The 17318-nt window shown below is 41.3% G+C and overlaps 1 protein-coding gene across 3 annotated transcripts in view; it reads left to right on the top strand.

Annotated features, from left to right (window-relative positions):
- The window catches only part of lamb2 (laminin, beta 2 (laminin S)), a 44088-nt gene extending 26813 nt beyond the window's left edge, over nt 1-17275 (top strand). For 2 of the 3 annotated variants that reach the window (XM_085345397.1, XM_085345398.1), the window contains 23 exons: nt 82-161; nt 693-828; nt 915-1073; nt 1168-1295; nt 1376-1508; nt 1579-1771; nt 2084-2227; nt 2733-2964; nt 4091-4260; nt 6994-7218; nt 7321-7538; nt 7619-7715; nt 9028-9209; nt 9308-9498; nt 11381-11565; nt 11702-11943; nt 12126-12329; nt 12852-12996; nt 13098-13305; nt 13392-13533; nt 14696-14872; nt 14948-15107; nt 16092-17275. In XM_085345397.1, coding sequence (XP_085201523.1) covers nt 82-161; nt 693-828; nt 915-1073; nt 1168-1295; nt 1376-1508; nt 1579-1771; nt 2084-2227; nt 2733-2964; nt 4091-4260; nt 6994-7218; nt 7321-7538; nt 7619-7715; nt 9028-9209; nt 9308-9498; nt 11381-11565; nt 11702-11943; nt 12126-12329; nt 12852-12996; nt 13098-13305; nt 13392-13533; nt 14696-14872; nt 14948-15107; nt 16092-16228 — 3888 coding nt within the window. In that variant the 3' untranslated portion in view covers nt 16229-17275. Of the gene's footprint in view, nt 1-81; nt 162-692; nt 829-914; nt 1074-1167; nt 1296-1375; nt 1509-1578; nt 1772-2083; nt 2228-2732; nt 2965-4090; nt 4261-4723; nt 4760-6993; nt 7219-7320; nt 7539-7618; nt 7716-9027; nt 9210-9307; nt 9499-11380; nt 11566-11701; nt 11944-12125; nt 12330-12851; nt 12997-13097; nt 13306-13391; nt 13534-14695; nt 14873-14947; nt 15108-16091 lie in introns of all 3 variants that reach the window. The other variant, XM_085345399.1, reaches the window with a different exon arrangement.
- Nucleotides 17276-17318: the final 43 nt, after the last annotated feature.

Raw genomic sequence — 17318 nt, 5'->3', positions numbered from 1 at the left:
TATGGTGGTAGTGTTTTGCATGTTTACTCTGCTCGTCTGTATCAGTCAACCTGCCCTCTGTCTGTCCTCGTGTGTTTCTAGCCAGAACACTGGGCACTGAGCCATGACCTGAACGGCTGCAGAGACTGCGAGTGTGACATTGGAGGAGCACTGGACAACCAGTGAGTGCAGCTCTGAGTCGAGTCAACAGAGTCTGTTACAGCTTAGAGGACCTTTTAAAACCATTGTTAGATGGATGTCTGCTCAAAATACTAGCTGGTGTACTCAGCGGGATAAAAGCAAAAGGAAAAATGTAATCTTTTTATCCAAGCTGATCCATGCTGATCCAGCTTAGAAGTTCTGTGAGTCAACTTTAACTACAGGAAAAATCAGTAGTGCTTTATTTTCTGAACTAGGGCCACTGAATACTTATTTTGCAGCTCTGTTTGATATGTTTGGTACACACAATCATCTTAGCCAAAGCGTAACCACATCTGCAGTTTCAGCATAATGACTTGTAATAAATCTTGTCATCTCTTAACTTTTCATCCAACTCATCAGGACAAAGTTAATGAATAGCATCATAAATAGTAATTAAACCTTCCCATCACATCCCAAACAATAGCAAAGTACTACTGTGCATCACAGATCTTCTGGTATGGGTGCAGTTATGTTATGGCAGTGATTTGACAAGATGTATGTGTTATTCATAGCTGCTCCATAGAGAGCGGTCAGTGCCGCTGCCGCAGTCACATAACAGGGCGCCAGTGTACACAGGTGGAGTCTGGATATTTCTTTATGGCTCTGGATCACCTTCTTTATGAGGCTGAGAGCGCCACAATGGGACGGGTGAGTGAGGCCGTCACACATTGGTAGTCAGGCTCTTTAGTGAGAAGAAATCTGTACAAGCATGTCGTCCGTGTTTATGTTCTCAGGGCTGTGTGGTGGACATCAGGGAGCATCAGCCTGGCCGACCTGCTATGTGGACAGGTCTTGGGTTTTCCCGGGTACCTGAAGGTGGAACACTGGAGTTCCGTATTGGCGACATTCCCTACTCCATGGAATATGATTTGCTCATCCGCTATGAGGCGCAGGTATATGTGACTGTTCGTGTACCGTGTCATGTGTCATCAGAAAATGAAAGGAGTCCGCAAATACATGCTTACCATGCACAATGTTTCTATGCAGATGCCCCAGGACTGGGAGGAGGTGCAGGTAACGGTGATCCGTCCAGGGCCGATTCCTACCAGCAGCCCTTGTGGAAACACCATCCCCGACGATGACAGGCTCATTGTCTCTCTGCCTGCTGCAGCAAGGTCTGTGACTCACACATTTGCACACAGATGCGTGTCAGTACTGGTGTACGGTAACTGTGCGCTGCCTGCGTTCTCCTCAGGTTTGTGGTGCCTCTTCAGCCTTTGTGTCTGGAGAGAGACGTGACTTACACCCTCCGCTTGGACTTCAGACGCTATCAGGATGCCAACAGTATCCTCAATGGAGCAGCCAACGCCGTCCTTCTTGTGGACTCTGTGAGACGCATTTCAGCTGTCTAAAATAAGAGGTGTTTTCTTGCCTTTTTAACAAATCCTTCTTCTCCAGATCGCATTGATGCCACGGCACTCCGCCATGGAGATGTTCAATGCAGGAGATCCAGCCTCCAACATCAGGAGGCAGACCTATGAGCGGTATCACTGTCACGACGGGGCAAAGAGTGTGACGCGCCCACTGATGAGTGACACCTGTGCCAAGCTGATAAGCAGCATGTCCGCTATCATAAATGATGGAGCTCTGCGTGAGTTACAAATAAAGCTTATCTGTTTGTATGACTTTATGATTATATGTTTATATTCCTGGAGCCTGCATGATCTCAGACAACATCAGTGAAATTAACACTGTTTATGACACCATTATTGTCCTCCTTAAAGTTAAATGCAACTCTCAGAAACGCCTTAAATCACTCATTATTTATCTTATCATTTTCGAGATGCGCTCCAGACGGGTGACTTTAGCTCCACTTCTTTGCTCTTTTTCTCTCATTGTGATCGTTGTTTATAATACATGTTTGGATCCGGTGGTTTGATGCTGGGGCTTCTCTGTCCTCCAGCTTGTAATTGTGACCCTCAGGGGTCCATCAGCTCTCTGTGTGATGTCCGGGGAGGCCAGTGTCGCTGCAGACCCAATGTGATTGGTCGACGTTGTGACCAGTGTGCTCCAGGAATGTATGGCTTTGGGCCCTCAGGCTGCACAGGTGAGAAGTGCAGATCCAGCTCAGGCCTTTCTCATTTTTCCTGCAGGTCCATTCCATATTTTTTCCCAGCTGCTAATGTTTAAACATTTCCTCAGTAAGTTTAAACATTAGTGGCGATGAGAAGTTAAACATTAGTAGGGATGGAAAAGCAAAGTATTATGAGATAGCCTGACTCTTTACAAACTAAAGTGTCATACAAGTCAAGAACTACTGAAGCACTCTTTAGTGGAACCTGTTGTCAACTCACACCAGCAACATTACAGGTGTTGAGTAGTGAGCTTGAATTGTGTACTTGTACATTTACAGTTCTTTTAATGAGTTGTGTACAATGCATCTGGCGCCCTCTACTGCCTGTCAGTGCAACTTTGCTATGCCCAAAGCCTCTTTTTCTTATTTCTACGTTCAACTCTTTCTCCCACCTCCTCTTCTTTTCCCATCATGTCCTTCTAAAACCCTCTCATCGTTTTTAATTTCCTCTTGTAATCTCTGTCTGTTCTCTGTCAAGCCTGCGGTTGCAGTTTGGACGGCTCAGTGACCCGACTTTGTGACAAGTTTACCGGTCAGTGTCAGTGCCGTCCGGGAGCATTCGGTCAGCGCTGTGACAGATGCCAGTCGGGTTACTGGGGCTTCCCGAGCTGCCGACCCTGCCAGTGTAACGGGCATGCAGACCAGTGCGACCAGAGGACCGGCGCCTGCATCAGCTGCAGAGATAATACTGGAGGGGACAAGTGTGAGAGGTGATGATACAGTACTAGTTTGCTTGGAATCTTGTGGATGAGATCATCAACGATGATTTTATTCAAAAGTTTAGACAAAAAAAGAAAATGTTTGCAAAATATAGGGTTAGAGTTATGACTCTGCGCTAGTGCTGGAGTTGTCACCAATGATGCCTTAAACGTTTAGGGATAGGTTTACAAAATATTGATTTTCTTTTACTTTGATTCCATCTTAAATGAATAATCCAAAGATATACAGATTAAATTTAAGTCTGAATCTGAATCAGAATACTTTATTGATCCCTAGGGGAAATTATGTAAAGTGGCATCTGGCCACGCAAGAAGCCAGAGAATATGAAAGGAAACACTACAAACAGCTTCAGACACAAAAGAAAGCTAACGGTTCACACATCAGAGCAAAAAAGCACTTTGATGACGTACTTTGTAAGGCATTACTGCGAACAGTGGCTTTGAGTAAAACTGCGTTGTTTCACAGTGGTTAGCACCGGTGCCTCACCGCAATTGGTCAGATGGGTAAGATGGCGCTGGCAAGGCTGGCAGCCTTAACCCAATTTCCCTCGGGATGAATAAAGTATTATCAATCAATCAATAATCCTGGGTTCAATCCACCTTTCTTGTGGACTTGTGTTGTGTGGGTACTCTAGTCTCCTCACGCATGTTAAGGAAGCACACTAGATTAACTGGTGATTTTACCTTGGCTGTAGTTGTAAATGCGAGGGTGGATGTCTGTGTCTCTGCGTTCGCCATGTGACAGATTGACAGCCTGTCCAGGATGTATCCCACCACTTTGAACACTCCTTATTGTAGCTGGCATTCAAATACTCGCCGGGCATCCCAGTCAGTTCAAAACTGACTGTTTACATTTGCAGTGCATTTTAGCAACACCTCCTCATCAACACAAGCAGTGATGACTGTACCAGGAAATATGTGCTAAGCTAACAGAATCAGCATTGCAGAGAAAAACCCCTAAAGAAAGAGAACATTTGGCGCTTTTAGCTCACAGAGGTTATTGTACATGTGCTACATATTCACTATTTGAAACTTTAGCCACATTTAAATTCAATATACACTGCTGTAACAGAAGCACACCTGTTCACCCGAGTCACCCAGCTTGTCATTTCTGTAGGTGCGCCAATGGTTACTATGGCAATCCAATTTTGGGCACAGCATCCGGCGGTCAGTGTCGTCCGTGCCCCTGCCCAGATGGTCCCAACAGCGGACGCCACTTTGCCGTGTCTTGTTATCAGGACAGCCGTCACAGACAAATCATCTGCAACTGCAACCAAGGATACACAGGTAAACCTGAGTCAGTGCACTCTCCTACTGTCTCTGTACCTTAACTTCTGTTTGTTCCTCATCCTCAGCACGTGACACTGACTGGTGAGACCAGATGTGTGTGTGCTAGCTTTAGTTGCACACAGTATAAATACTTTGTGATACTACTTATCTGATGTATATTCAGCTGTAAGTTGTGTCACTTAAAGATAACCATGAAATATTAGTATTTTATGTCACTTGTGCTTCATCAGCATTGTTTTTGTAGCTGATTTGGATTTTGTAGCATATCCTGTGATTTGAATAACCTCAATGATTGATATTAATCTGAAACAGTGCTTACAATCTACAAGCTACAGTGATAACACAAGTTAAGACAGGGCAGAGGCTGTAACTGAAACGAGGTAAGGATGATTCTTTGACAGCGGCTTCTGGTGAATGGTAACCTTTATCGTTTCCTCCCTCCCCTGTATTACTGGCACAGGGATTGTTAAACGCTCCGGGGCGAACATTTTTAAGCGTGAGTAATGATGGTTGACCCTGCTCCCTTCCCACCAACCCTCACTTTCCGCTCCACCATTCCTACCCATGCATGGCTTCAGCACCCCTCCCATCAGTGGTGCTGTGCCACAGTGCACTCCTGAGTGAGACCTGGCTCAAAGAATGCCAAATCCTTTTCTGTGACTGTCTGTGATTTTTGTGCGCCTGAAATTAGAAGTTTAAACTGCATTAGAAGTGTAGAAATAGCATTTGAACCACATCTGTAAAAATGCTCCTAATACAAGGGCCTGACCCAGATTCAGTGTTTTTGAGCAGTTCTTACAAAAATAAACCTTTTAAAGTGCAAAGGAAGCGTAATGTGGGCGTGAGTCTGGGTCAGTTTTGTGTTTTGAGCAGGTTTCATCTGTTTCTGTGAATTAATGATGTTGAGAAGTGTTAGTAATTGTGGCAATATGGCCATACAATCAAGATAAACACATTTATTTGTATTTTATTTACTCCATAGATAAAGCATAATGGAGCACTGCAGGCCCTAAAAATGCAGATTATTTCTGTATATCCACAGCTCCCACTTTCTGCTCCACACTGTTTTTTCTTCCCTTTGACCTCCTCTCTCCTTAATTCTTGTCTTCCATCCAACTTTGCTGTCGTCTAATCCTCTCTGTACTTCAGTGTCTGTGCTGCCAGTGCAGCTTGACTTTACCTCTCCCCACATTCTCATTCTTTCTTTCTCTAAGTTTCTTCTGTGCTCCAGTTCCTGCTTGGCTCAGGTATGCCGAGTATTTCGGCTTTGATGTCCAACTTTTAAGGGACAGCTAATAATCTATGAAGACACTGTCAAAGCTGTGTGTAGCAGTAGTTGATGACATAATACAGTATATTACAGATTAGGACAGAATTATTAGGCCACCTATCAAAATTTTATTTTTTCATTATTTCCCCAAGTTCTGTTAAAACAGAGAAAGGAATTTCCAAATATCCTAGTTTTATTTTAGATGCTTATGCTATCTTAGTTTGCACACAGACAAACTTATATAAAAAAAAAGAAAGAAAACAACTACCATGGCCAAAATTATCAGCACCCCGTGATGTTAATAGTGGATTTTGCATCCTTTCTTGCTGAACAGCCTGCAGTTGTTGTGGTTTTCAACAAGTCTACACCAGGAGTGATGTATGTTTTGGGTCTTTGTGGTGTTGGAAGAGAAATCGACGACCCAGACCTAGTTTACCTGCAAACAGCTTGAGGTTCTTCATTCAGGATGAGGACCAAAACGCAGGACTCAAAGATGGGAATTTAACTGAAAACAACAGCTTTGTTGCTTGAAATAATTCTTCACAAATATAAAAAACAAAACCGAAAGCAAGGAACTCGAAATATGAACTCAAACCAAAACACACAGAAACTGGGAAACTAACGGACAGAGACGAACACAGGGCTTAAATACACAAGCAGGACAACGAGAGGATGGGGGAACAGGTGGGAACCCAGCTGGGACAAATGAGACATTCATAAAGACATGGACTAGACACTGAGACGTGGAAACATGACAGACTCGGGAACAGAGGAAACATGGAGCACAGAGACAAAAGTAACTAGACATGGAATATAGGGACGACGTAGTGACAGAGAACCAAGACAAGCATACAACACACGACAGACAAACAAGGAAAACAAGAATACAGAACAAACCTTCACTAGGGACATGAGACCAGGAACACAGCAGAGGCACAGAAACAGAACAGAAAACCATAGCAGATGAAGGCATGATGCTAAAATCACTGAACGTAAATATTATAAGCCATTATGTATGTGATCACAGGTGTAGTATGATGTCCTAGAGAAGAATGTGGGGACAAAGATGCTTCACTAATGAAACTGGTTAACAAAACACTTTTGAGTGATGGCAAGTAACAGAACTGCTACATAACAGACTGCTTTAGTAAAATATTGGATTTATGTAATCATTTCCTTGCTTTAAAAAATGGGTTGAGCCAAGTGTTAGACTAACAGGTTTCTTTTAGTAGAAAGGACTTGAGAATCTGTTCATGATGAGGGGCCGTATAACTGTTTAAACCAAGATTGTCTACTGATTCTAACACTGGAATTTCATACTTTCCTGCTTCTTCTCGGATCATTCATCCTAAAATCACGGCACAAAATGTAAAATGTAAAACTATTTTTGCCATCATATCTTCTTCCTCTCTGCTCTGGCCATAAATAATGACAATTTCTTCTTCTTTTTCCCAACCTAGGTGCCCGATGTGAGGAATGTGCCCCGGGTTATTACGGTAACCCCTCTCAGCCAGGAGGGCGCTGCCAGCCGTGCCAGTGTAACAACAACATAGACATGTCAGACGTGAACGCCTGTGACAGTCAGACCGGAGAGTGTAACAAGTGCCTTTACAACACTGAAGGTCCCAACTGTGGCATCTGCAAGAGCGGCTATTTCGGGGATGCTTCCCGACGAAACTGCAGGAGTGAGAATCACTTTCACTGTGAAAAGAAAAAGCTCTGTGTTGCACGTTAGCGATACTTCAGAAATCGAAAGAAATCTTAATTAGCCTTTTTTTCCCCTTCAGAGTGCACATGTAACTTCCTGGGTACTGAACGCAGCCAGTGTATTGAGCGCGAGGACTGCGTGTGCCAGCGGGCCACAGGCCAGTGCCAGTGTCTGCAAAATGTCGTAGGTCTGGCGTGCGACCACTGCGCCCCCAACCACTGGAACCTGGCCAGTGGGAGGGGCTGTGAACCATGCAGCTGTGATCCTAACAACTCTGTTACCTCTGCGTGTAATGAGGTAGGGAATACTTTGTGTTTTTTAGTGGGAATGCTTTCACTATACAGAGCTTGTGTGACATATTTCTTTTTGTCGTGCAGTTCTCTGGTCAGTGTCAGTGCCGTGATGGCTTTGGAGGGAAGGCATGCACAGACTGTCAGGAGAACTTCTGGGGAGACCCCAGGACACAGTGCAGAGGTGTGAGACACAAGAACATGAGAAAACAGTGTTAAAGAGACCAAATGATTTAAAGAGATGAACTCTTGCTGCTCATGCTTTGAGATTGTTTGCACTCAAGAAAGTATTCTTACAGAATGATAAACACATGCACACAGTGCTGTTAGTTACAATGAGTTTCAAAATAAATGTATTCCATAACTGGACAACAGTCACTCAGGTTAGTCAGTCAGGTCTCAACAAAAGGAGACTATTTATCCACCTGCACTATTTTCATTTGGCACACTAGCTTTTGTTTTGGGACCTCTGTGCGCTTCCAAATGCACACTTGGAAAATAGCAGCAGGACCCAAGCACAGAATACTGTCTGAGAATGTAAACGTTATGATTTAGAGACCCTCTTAAGTATTGTTGCATCCTCTAGGCACTGCTGTACCCTTGACAGGGGTTACTCAGTTGCATCCGTGTGATTTGTAGCCTACAGAAAGCAATCTTGAACTTTTTATAACAATTTTGTACCATAAAGTAATATTACAAACATTGACATTATAAAGAAAATGTGATAGTAGAGATTTGTGACTAAGCTTGTCTTTGGTGTGTGGTTGGATTTTGGCAGTAAGCTCTTTGTTATTGTGGAAATTTTGTGGGGCTATATGCAATATTGTACACGAGTACATTTGCATTGTTTTAAGCTAATATGCAGTTATGTATAAAATAACGTACACCTTCTCTGAATTCAAATTCAGCTGAAAGATTCTTATGTATCAGTTATGTATGTTTTGGGAGTTTGGTGGTCGGCAGCATCCAGCTGTGTGCTACCACAAGGAGGAATGACATCATCACTAATCTGTGAGAAGTAATTTTTTTCATGCCCATCAACCAGGGAAGGGTTATAACACCATTTCCAAACTATTTGAAGTTCATCATCCTACAGAGAGAAACTTGTTCACAAGTAGAAAACAGTGAAGAAAGCTATCATTCTTCCCAGCATGGACATTCCAACAAATTCAGCCCAAGGCCAGACTGTACAATTCTCAGACAGACTACAAAAAACCTAAGAGCTTTTTCTTAGACTCTAGAAGTCTGACTTTGTGTTTTAAACGTTAAAGTTCATGACAGTAGAACTGGAAAAAGACTGATTAAGTATGGCTTGTTTGGAAGGGCTGCCAAGAGAAAGCTTCTTGTGTCTTAAAGAAAGTAGAGAAAGAAAATAAGAGCTTCTCCTGTGCCGTGTTCAGCCAGCATCAGGTGAAGACTCACAGAAGCTAATATGGTGCTGCTAGACTACCTGCGGTTGTTCTCTACTAACTATCCTCTCATTTTCTCCCCTATAGCATGTGACTGTAACTGGCGTGGGATTGAGACCTCTCAGTGCAACCGAGTGACAGGCCACTGCGTTTGTCAGCAGGGAGTGTCGGGTGTCCGCTGTGACCAGTGTGCCAGAGGCTTTTCTGGCCAGTTCCCCAACTGCCAGCCCTGTCACCAGTGTTTTGGGGACTGGGATCGCATTGTGCAGGTTCAGCTTTAATGCAGGGAGGATGGATCTAATCCTTGAATCATTGATTGATTAGGTGTCAACCCCAATCTTTTGTTTCTCTTTCTTGTCATTACCAGGACTTGGGAGCGCGCACAAAGGCTCTTGCAGAGCGTGCCCATGAGATTCAGACCACTGGGCTTATTGGACCTTATGAGAAAGCCTTTAAAGACCTGGAGGAGAAGCTGGCACAAGCTCAGGACATTGTCACTGCACGCAATGCCACTGCTGCAGCTGTCACTACCCTAATGGAGCTTATTGAAGATCTTAGGTAAAGCAGATTCATCTGCAGTTATTTTATTGCTTAACTTAGCTAATAGTTTCAGCATAAACCCTTCTTTCCTTATCATGCTCAGTTCCAGCTCCATAGTTTTATTCTTTGACTCGACTTTCATAGCTTAGCATGACACACAGTCCAGAGTGCCTTAGTCCACCCTGTGTCTGAGTTAAATATTTCTGGCTCCTTTCACCTTATTATTATTCTGACTGGTAGCAACCTGTAAACAGAAGGTTTGGCAAAGTGGTGGGCGGAGCCTCTCTTCTCACAAAATAGAGTTGTGTGCCTGAGATGACCATATTAGGAACATCTGCTCTCAAATGCAGGACCAGCAGTAGAAATAAAAAAACCTTTTGATCAAGGACTTTTTATCATATCTTTTGCCAGATCAAATAGCAAAACAACATAATCAAACATCATTAACATATTTACTCAGGAGAAGAGATGGCAATCATGGGACGTCTTGAACAGCGATACAGTGTATATTTTAGAACAAGTCTAAAAAGTTTATTACACAATCTATGTTGCTATAGAGATAACCAAAGCATGTCCATTAGTGTGGCTGGGGCCCCTCTGCAGTCATATTTAGGGTCCAGTTCTATATGAATTTTTGATAACTTGTCCTTAGACCAATGAAGATGATGTGCGCCTTTAAACTGTGCTGCAGAATGTCTAAGGCACACCGTACAAGTTTAAATCTTCCTTATACTTTTTCCCATTTGGGTCCAGAGTCAGTTTCCCATTTCAAGATCATCTCTTCCCCTTTTTACAACAGCGCTTTTTTGTAAGTTATGGTCTTTATAGATTTTTAATCACCATTTGACGTCTCCAGAGTACGTGGCAGGGATCATTTTCTGTGAAAGAAAGGATGTGCTGCGAAACACCGCTTGGTTAGATGCTGGCAACACCAACCCTTTATGTGAACATCCGGGGTAAATGGGATTAATTTAGCAAAATTAATAACCAGCTTCATCTGACTGTTTATCCTGTTCCCCAGTGTTAGAGTAAGTGAGTAAAGATAATGATAAGATACACTGTTGAACTTGCCCTGATCAGTTGAAGTGTATTGAGAGAAGTATACATCCTACTCATTTGTTTGTCTCATGTGAAGCAGGCATGTGGTTGGCTGGAAATGGACCCAGAATTCAGGACTCAGCAGACGAATGTTAAACTCAAAATCACAACTTTATTGCTGGCAAAATGTGACACAGGGACTGGGGATAAACAAACATGGATATATGACTGACTGGGGAGACAAAACGATGAAACACAGAAGATTATGGGAACAGGAAGGGCTAAATACAGGGACAGGACTACAGATGTGTTAGATTGATTAGACAGTGAAAGCAGACAGACACGGGGTCATGAGCAGGGAGACAGAAAGGATAACAAAGCATGGAGACTAAACAGACTACAACAGGAGACGCTGATGACAAGAAACAGAGATGAGACTAGGAACAGACTGGACACGAAAGGGAACTAACGTAACAAAACAAGAACCTTGAACTAGAAATAACAAACTCAGGTGCGCTAGAGAATACTAAACTCAACATTAACTAATATAAAACTTGAATGTAAACATTTCATAAATCCAAAGGAATGAGTAAGAGTTGAAGACCCAGGACCGTGACATTTTTTTGATTTGATTTGAAATCTTATCAACATGTATTACATTTTCAAGCCAAACATATTTTATATATACAAATCCTACAGTGATTTTAGTCAGGTATCAAAGGCTTCATCATTTACAGAAGGGGTAAAGATGTTTTTTTTTTTTTTTTTACTGATGCAGCAAACCAGGGAAGAAAAAACAACTTTCAGAAACTGAGATTTGTCTGTGGATACAGATGTTACAGATGTTTGTCTTTCTCACCAGAGCACAGATTGGTGAGACCACTGACACCTTAAACAGTCTTGAGGGAGAATTAACCATCGTGCAGGACAGCAACTCAGAGGCAAGCAAGGAGCTGAGTGCTCTGGAAAGAGAGGCCAAAGAGCTTAACCTCACTTCAGAGCAGCTACACCACCAGCTGGATATCCTTAAAAACTCCAACTTCTTAGGTGAGAAAACTGTGTTGATTTAAATTTCTGTCTAATAAAATCTAAGAATATTATTTTTTTGCATAATTCATCTACCTCCCATTTTTCACTCCAATCAGAAATAACATCAGCATCTCATCTAATATGTTTCTTAAAGGGGCGTATGACAGCATCCTTAGCTCCTACAACAGGTCTCGCGATGCAGAGAGGCGGGCTAATGAATCAACCACCACCAAACCCAGTACAGTCAGCCAGTCTGCAGACACACGCCGCCGCACTGAACGCCTCATTGCTGCAAAGAAAGACGACTTCAACCGTAAAAATGCTGCAAACAAGCGTGCTCTGGGAGAGCTCAACACCAAAACACAGGGCTTGGACATGAAGAAGCTCAACGAGAAGGTTTGTTTTATTCTTTATTGTTCTTGTTTAGCTGTCTGCACTCATATAGTTTCATATTTACTCATATTTATTTTGTAGGTGACATAGGCTCTATCCACTGTGGATTAGAGGAGTACTTGAGTCCTGCACATATACTTGCAATATCCATACCAGTGAAATTACATTTGCATTCATACCAACAGGTTTGTGGTGCCCCAGGTGATGCCCCCTGTGCAGAAAGCCCCTGTGGGGGTGCCGGTTGCCGTGATGATGAGGGGAAGCGTCATTGTGGAGGCCTGAACTGTAACGGTGCTGTGGCAGTAGCTGACAGTTCCCTGGAGAAAGCCAGACATGCAGAGAGGGAGCTGAACAAAGCTATGAAGGAAGTGGAGGGACTCTTTACTAAGGTATGAGAGTATATGCAGATCTATAGATGAGATGGGTGTGTGTGTGTGTGTGTGTGTGTGTGTGTGTGTGTGTGTGTGTGTGTGTGTGTGTGTGTGTGTGAGAGAGAGAGAGAGAGAGAAACGGGTTTTCACAGGACTCTGGATTCCTGCAAAAAACGAATTACTTCTAGCAGTATCTGGAAGTATAAGCTTTATTTGTAGTTGAATGACTTTATCACTCTGACATATCAATGTGGAGGAATTTTTAACCATCCTTCTCTGCCACAAGGCTTGCATCCCTATCCCAAATATTAACATTAAGAGCTTGGGTCAGTTCTGTGTCTGACCAGTTTGCTCAGTAGGTTGAGAAACAGACAGAAGTGTGAGGAGCTTGCAGAAGGTGATTTCTATAGTGAGACACTTCGCTTGATTTTCAGAGAATTGAGGTTACTCTAGTAACCAAACATTTTGATTGCACCCACAGTAATAAGTGCAGTTGTAAATCTCCCTATCAAAGATATAAACATTTGTGTCTTTATCCAGGTGGCAGAGGCTAAAACACAGGCAGAGGAGGCTAAGGGTAAAGCCAAGGCAGCTCTGGATAAAGCCGCCACTACCAAGAACAAAGTGGAGCGTTCCAATAATGACCTGAGAGACCTCATCAAACAGATCAGGGACTTTCTCACACGTAATCTTCAAAAGATTTATTTATTTATCACTGAAACCTTGTTGAATATTGATGTTACCTGATAATCTAGCCTCCTAATAATCCTGATATATCTCTCTCAGAGGAAGGCGCAGACCCAGATAGTATTGAGGCAGTGGCAAACCGTGTGTTGGAGCTCTCCATTCCAGCTTCACCCATTCAAATCAAGCATCTCGCTGATGAAATCAAGGAGCGGGTCCACAGCCTTTCAAATGTGGATGCCATCCTGCAGCAGACGCAGGATGATGTCCGCAAGGCCGAACAACTGCTGCTGGATGCCAAAAGGGCGAGGTAGTTAGATTTAAAACTGTATTATAATGTATCGGTATAGAGTTATTTGTGCTACTTGCAGTCATTAACGCTTCATTGTTGTGAAGGCATCATGCTGAGGGGGTGAAGACGACAGCAGAGACAGTGGAACAGGCCTTGGTGGATGCTAAGAATGCCCAGACTTCAGCAGAGAAAGCCATAACAAAAGCCAGAGCTGACATCGGGGAGACTAAAAAACGGCTGACAGAGGTTAGCAAAAATTCATAACACTTATGTATATTGTGGGCATTGCCTGTATACAAAAGATGGATGTAGTCGCTGTGACATCACTCATTGGTTTTGGATTCCTAGTTTTAAAGTTTCAGTGTTAGTATTTTGACCAACATCATGTTAGTTTTTTAGAGCCCAAAATTGCTGTATATGGATGAAAGGGGTTGAGTGCTAAATTATCAGCTAATTAGCAAGCTTCTTTAGCTAGCTGCATACATAATCTGTATGGATATAATGCACACGCTGGTATACTGGTCTCATTTGCTAAATGTTATTCTTACTGAATCCAACATGATGTTAATTTGATTAATGATGCTCAACATTACTGACAAAAAAGATGATAAAACAGCGTCGCTTTGGGATGAGCCCACTGTGTGACAAGTCTCTAATGTAAGAGCAGAGCCGTGGCCTTGGTTTCACAGTCATTTCTGCTCCTCACTAGTCACATTTCAAAGCACAAATATGGTGATGATGAAAACTTCAAATGCCTTTGTGCACTTATATGTACAGTTATCTTAAAGCAATTTCATTCTAGTGGTCAGTAGAACACAAAAACCTCATGTTTAGTGCCCAAATAAAAACAAAAATGAAAGTTTGAAAATTTTGCAGACTTTGTCCCAAAGAAAAGTTTAAAAGGTTTTCTTCCGTAAAGGTCATATTTCTGCTATTTTGTTTGTTGTTGCAGAATCTCTCTGGTCAGTGGCTGTGAGCCACAGTAGAGCTTAACTGAACAACAGGTTATTTCTTTAAGCATTTTACATAAAAAAAATATAGTTTAGGAAGTTAAGAGTTGTGTCTGTTGGACAGCTTCCTTTTTCAGCAGGCAAAAACAAAATAAAAAAATTAAACTAGATTTTAATGACCCTAATTATAAAAGATAAATATACATATCACAGTGTTTTGTTTATAGCATGTTTCTGCTGCCCCCTAGTGGTTATAAAATACATAACCATAGATTAAAAGAGTTTTTTTGTTTGGCTTTTTTTTTTATTCGTGAAATTTCAGGGACCAAAACATATGCAAGCTGATCAACATGCTTAGAGAAATTACTTGCACATAAGGGATAATGACAGTTATCCCAGTTAGATAACGTTAATTTCAATTCAGAAAGAACTTTACTTCTTTTACCCACTCTACGCAGATTGAGTCAGAAACATCCGATGGTGAGATGAACCTTAATGATGCCGTGGCCCGCCTCAACACACTGAGACGTGAGATCAATGCCTTGAAGACCAAACGTGCCAGCAACAGCATGGCAGCTGCCCGAGCTGAAGAGACAGCTACCATGGCACGGGACAAGGCAAATGAAGCCAAGCAGGTGTGTGTTTGTGTTTGTGTGTGCTTCATAACAACCAGACATGTCTGTTATAAAAGAAGATGTCTTTCTGCGCAGATTCTGGATGGTCAGTTGACAGATAAATACAATGAGGTACAGCAGCGGGTTGACACTAAAGCCAAGGCTGTGCAGGATGCCAAGAAAAGGGCAGAGAGACTCAGAGATGAAGCCAAGGAACTTCTGAAAGATGCCCAGAAAAAGCTACAGAGGCTTGCAGGTACTTATTAATGTCTGTGAGTGTCTGGAGGACAAAAGCAGATAGTTGCAAAGAAACAGTTGATGCAATACATTTATCAAATTTTGTCTAAATTATGTCAATCTTGACTTGTAGGCAACATGTGTACATTTTTAAAATGTGTGGTGACTGACAACACTCTAAGAATACAAGTCTTTAAACGACATTAATACAACAAAATGATCAGTTATGAAAAGAATAATGTGGACAAAAGGCAAATAAACCTTACCAAACAGAAGACATTAGTACTTGTGTAAATATATACACTATGTTTGATATAAACATGACTTTTCAAAGACTAACATACCTGCTCAACATACTCACATACTCAGATCACATCAGCAGAGAACTTCAGTATATTAAGCTGACAACTTTTGCTCCACAATTATTAACTGAATTTAGAACATCCATTGAAGCAAAAAAAAAAAAAAATCAAAATTGTTATTAATTAAATTAAATATGGTGTGATTAATTTTTATAAAATTAACATTTTAAATGTCACACTGTTCCTTCCAGGCTAAATTCTGTGTCGATCATAACATTCCCTTTATGATTGACACATTCATTCATAACATTTCTCTTTCTTTCAGCTTAAAAATCTATGTAAAATACTTGAGTTGTGGCCTTTTTGGTTGCAAAGCATTAAAATACAAATCTAAAATACATCTAAGAGCATCAGTAGGTTTCGTGGCAACAGAATAGATATTTAGCTTTATTTGGCTGTCATTCCTTATCATGTGAATACTAAATGAAGAACATGTATATGACTGAAAACATTTGGGTCCTACAATTGGTCCCTGAGGAACTCCAAATGTTAATTCACAGTGTTTTAAAAACAGTCTAAAATTGACAGTGAGAACATTTTTCCAGATACTCCAGATTAGATATTTTGTGTGTTTAAAAGCCAAGACCCGATCAGCTAATGTCTCGCTGTGTAACCATTCCTGAAATGTCTGGATTCTGCAGAGTTGGAAAAAAACTATGAGGAAAACCAGAAGAAACTGGAGGGGAAGGCTCGTCAGCTAGACGGTTTGGAGGACAAGATGAAAAGCATCCTCCATGACATCAACAAACAGATCCAGATCTACAACACATGTCAATAACTCACCACTCAAAGTCAAAAAGAAAGAAGTCCGCCATCTTCTCCGTCTGCCACTTCCTTCAGATACAGTTACACGTCAAAACGCAACAAAAAATAAAGTCACTCCAGAAGTGAATGTGCATTTTTGTCTCCAAATGTTCCTGTTTTGTCAGTGTTTGCAATCGTTGCTATCATATTGACATAAATAAAGGTTGTCTGATGTCATGTTTTATTTCTGATTCAAATTCGAGCACAATATATTTGCATTTATTGCTGCAAATAAGATCACATGTATATGTTAAAATGTGTGATTTCAATTATAAAAACAATGTAAGTTATATATTTTAAATCATTTTAAATTATAATGTTTTCCCTTTATTTACCATGTGATGGTCTAGCTGTAGTTAGATGGTCCAGGCCTTAACCATTAACCATTGTCTTCTGTTATTGAATGTGGATGAAGTTGCAATCAGCTGTCACATTTTTCTCTTAAGTATTATTTTGTTATTTTGCTTTTTAAATTTGAATAAAATCCTCAGAGGAAGGAGCAAACAGAGCCGTGTAGTTGTAATAAGAACCTTTATTATATATATATCTATATAAAATTGTCCAATGAAGCACAGATGAAGTGTGAGTCAGGAATCCAGTTACCATGTTTGTCTTCAAGCAAAATAGCAGGGAAACAAATCATAAACATTTATATGTGGAAAAATAATGAACTGTTTGTCTCTGCTGCCTGGAGTAGGAGGGTGGCTGTATACTGAATGTTAAGAATTGCAACCAAATGCCAAGATTGTGAATGTTTATCACACATACTGTGATGGAGCTTGGAGTTATTGTTTATTGAAGTGACATAGTAATAAGCGATGTGTAGTACGCTGTTTAATTGTGCCTTACATTGCCAGTATCATACATTCTTTTACTATTTGCATGCCAATTTGTTTTTTTGTTTTTTTCTAGGTGTAACAGATGATTTTGGTACACCTAGAAGCTGCAGCCAAATGATTGATAACTGCTTAACAAAATGAAAATACCAAAAGTAACCTTTGTAAAGTTTTAAAGTGTACAGTTTGATGAATGAATAACTTTTAAAAAATCTGTGTAGATGTTTG

The sequence above is a fragment of the Diplotaxodon limnothrissa genome, linkage group LG20 (genome assembly GCF_057381915.1).
Source record: "Diplotaxodon limnothrissa isolate DT_005_m linkage group LG20, D_limnothrissa_male_GT1.1, whole genome shotgun sequence".
NCBI classification, from domain to species: Eukaryota; Metazoa; Chordata; class Actinopteri; order Cichliformes; family Cichlidae; genus Diplotaxodon; species Diplotaxodon limnothrissa.
This window is presented reverse-complemented; position numbering and strand designations above follow the sequence as displayed.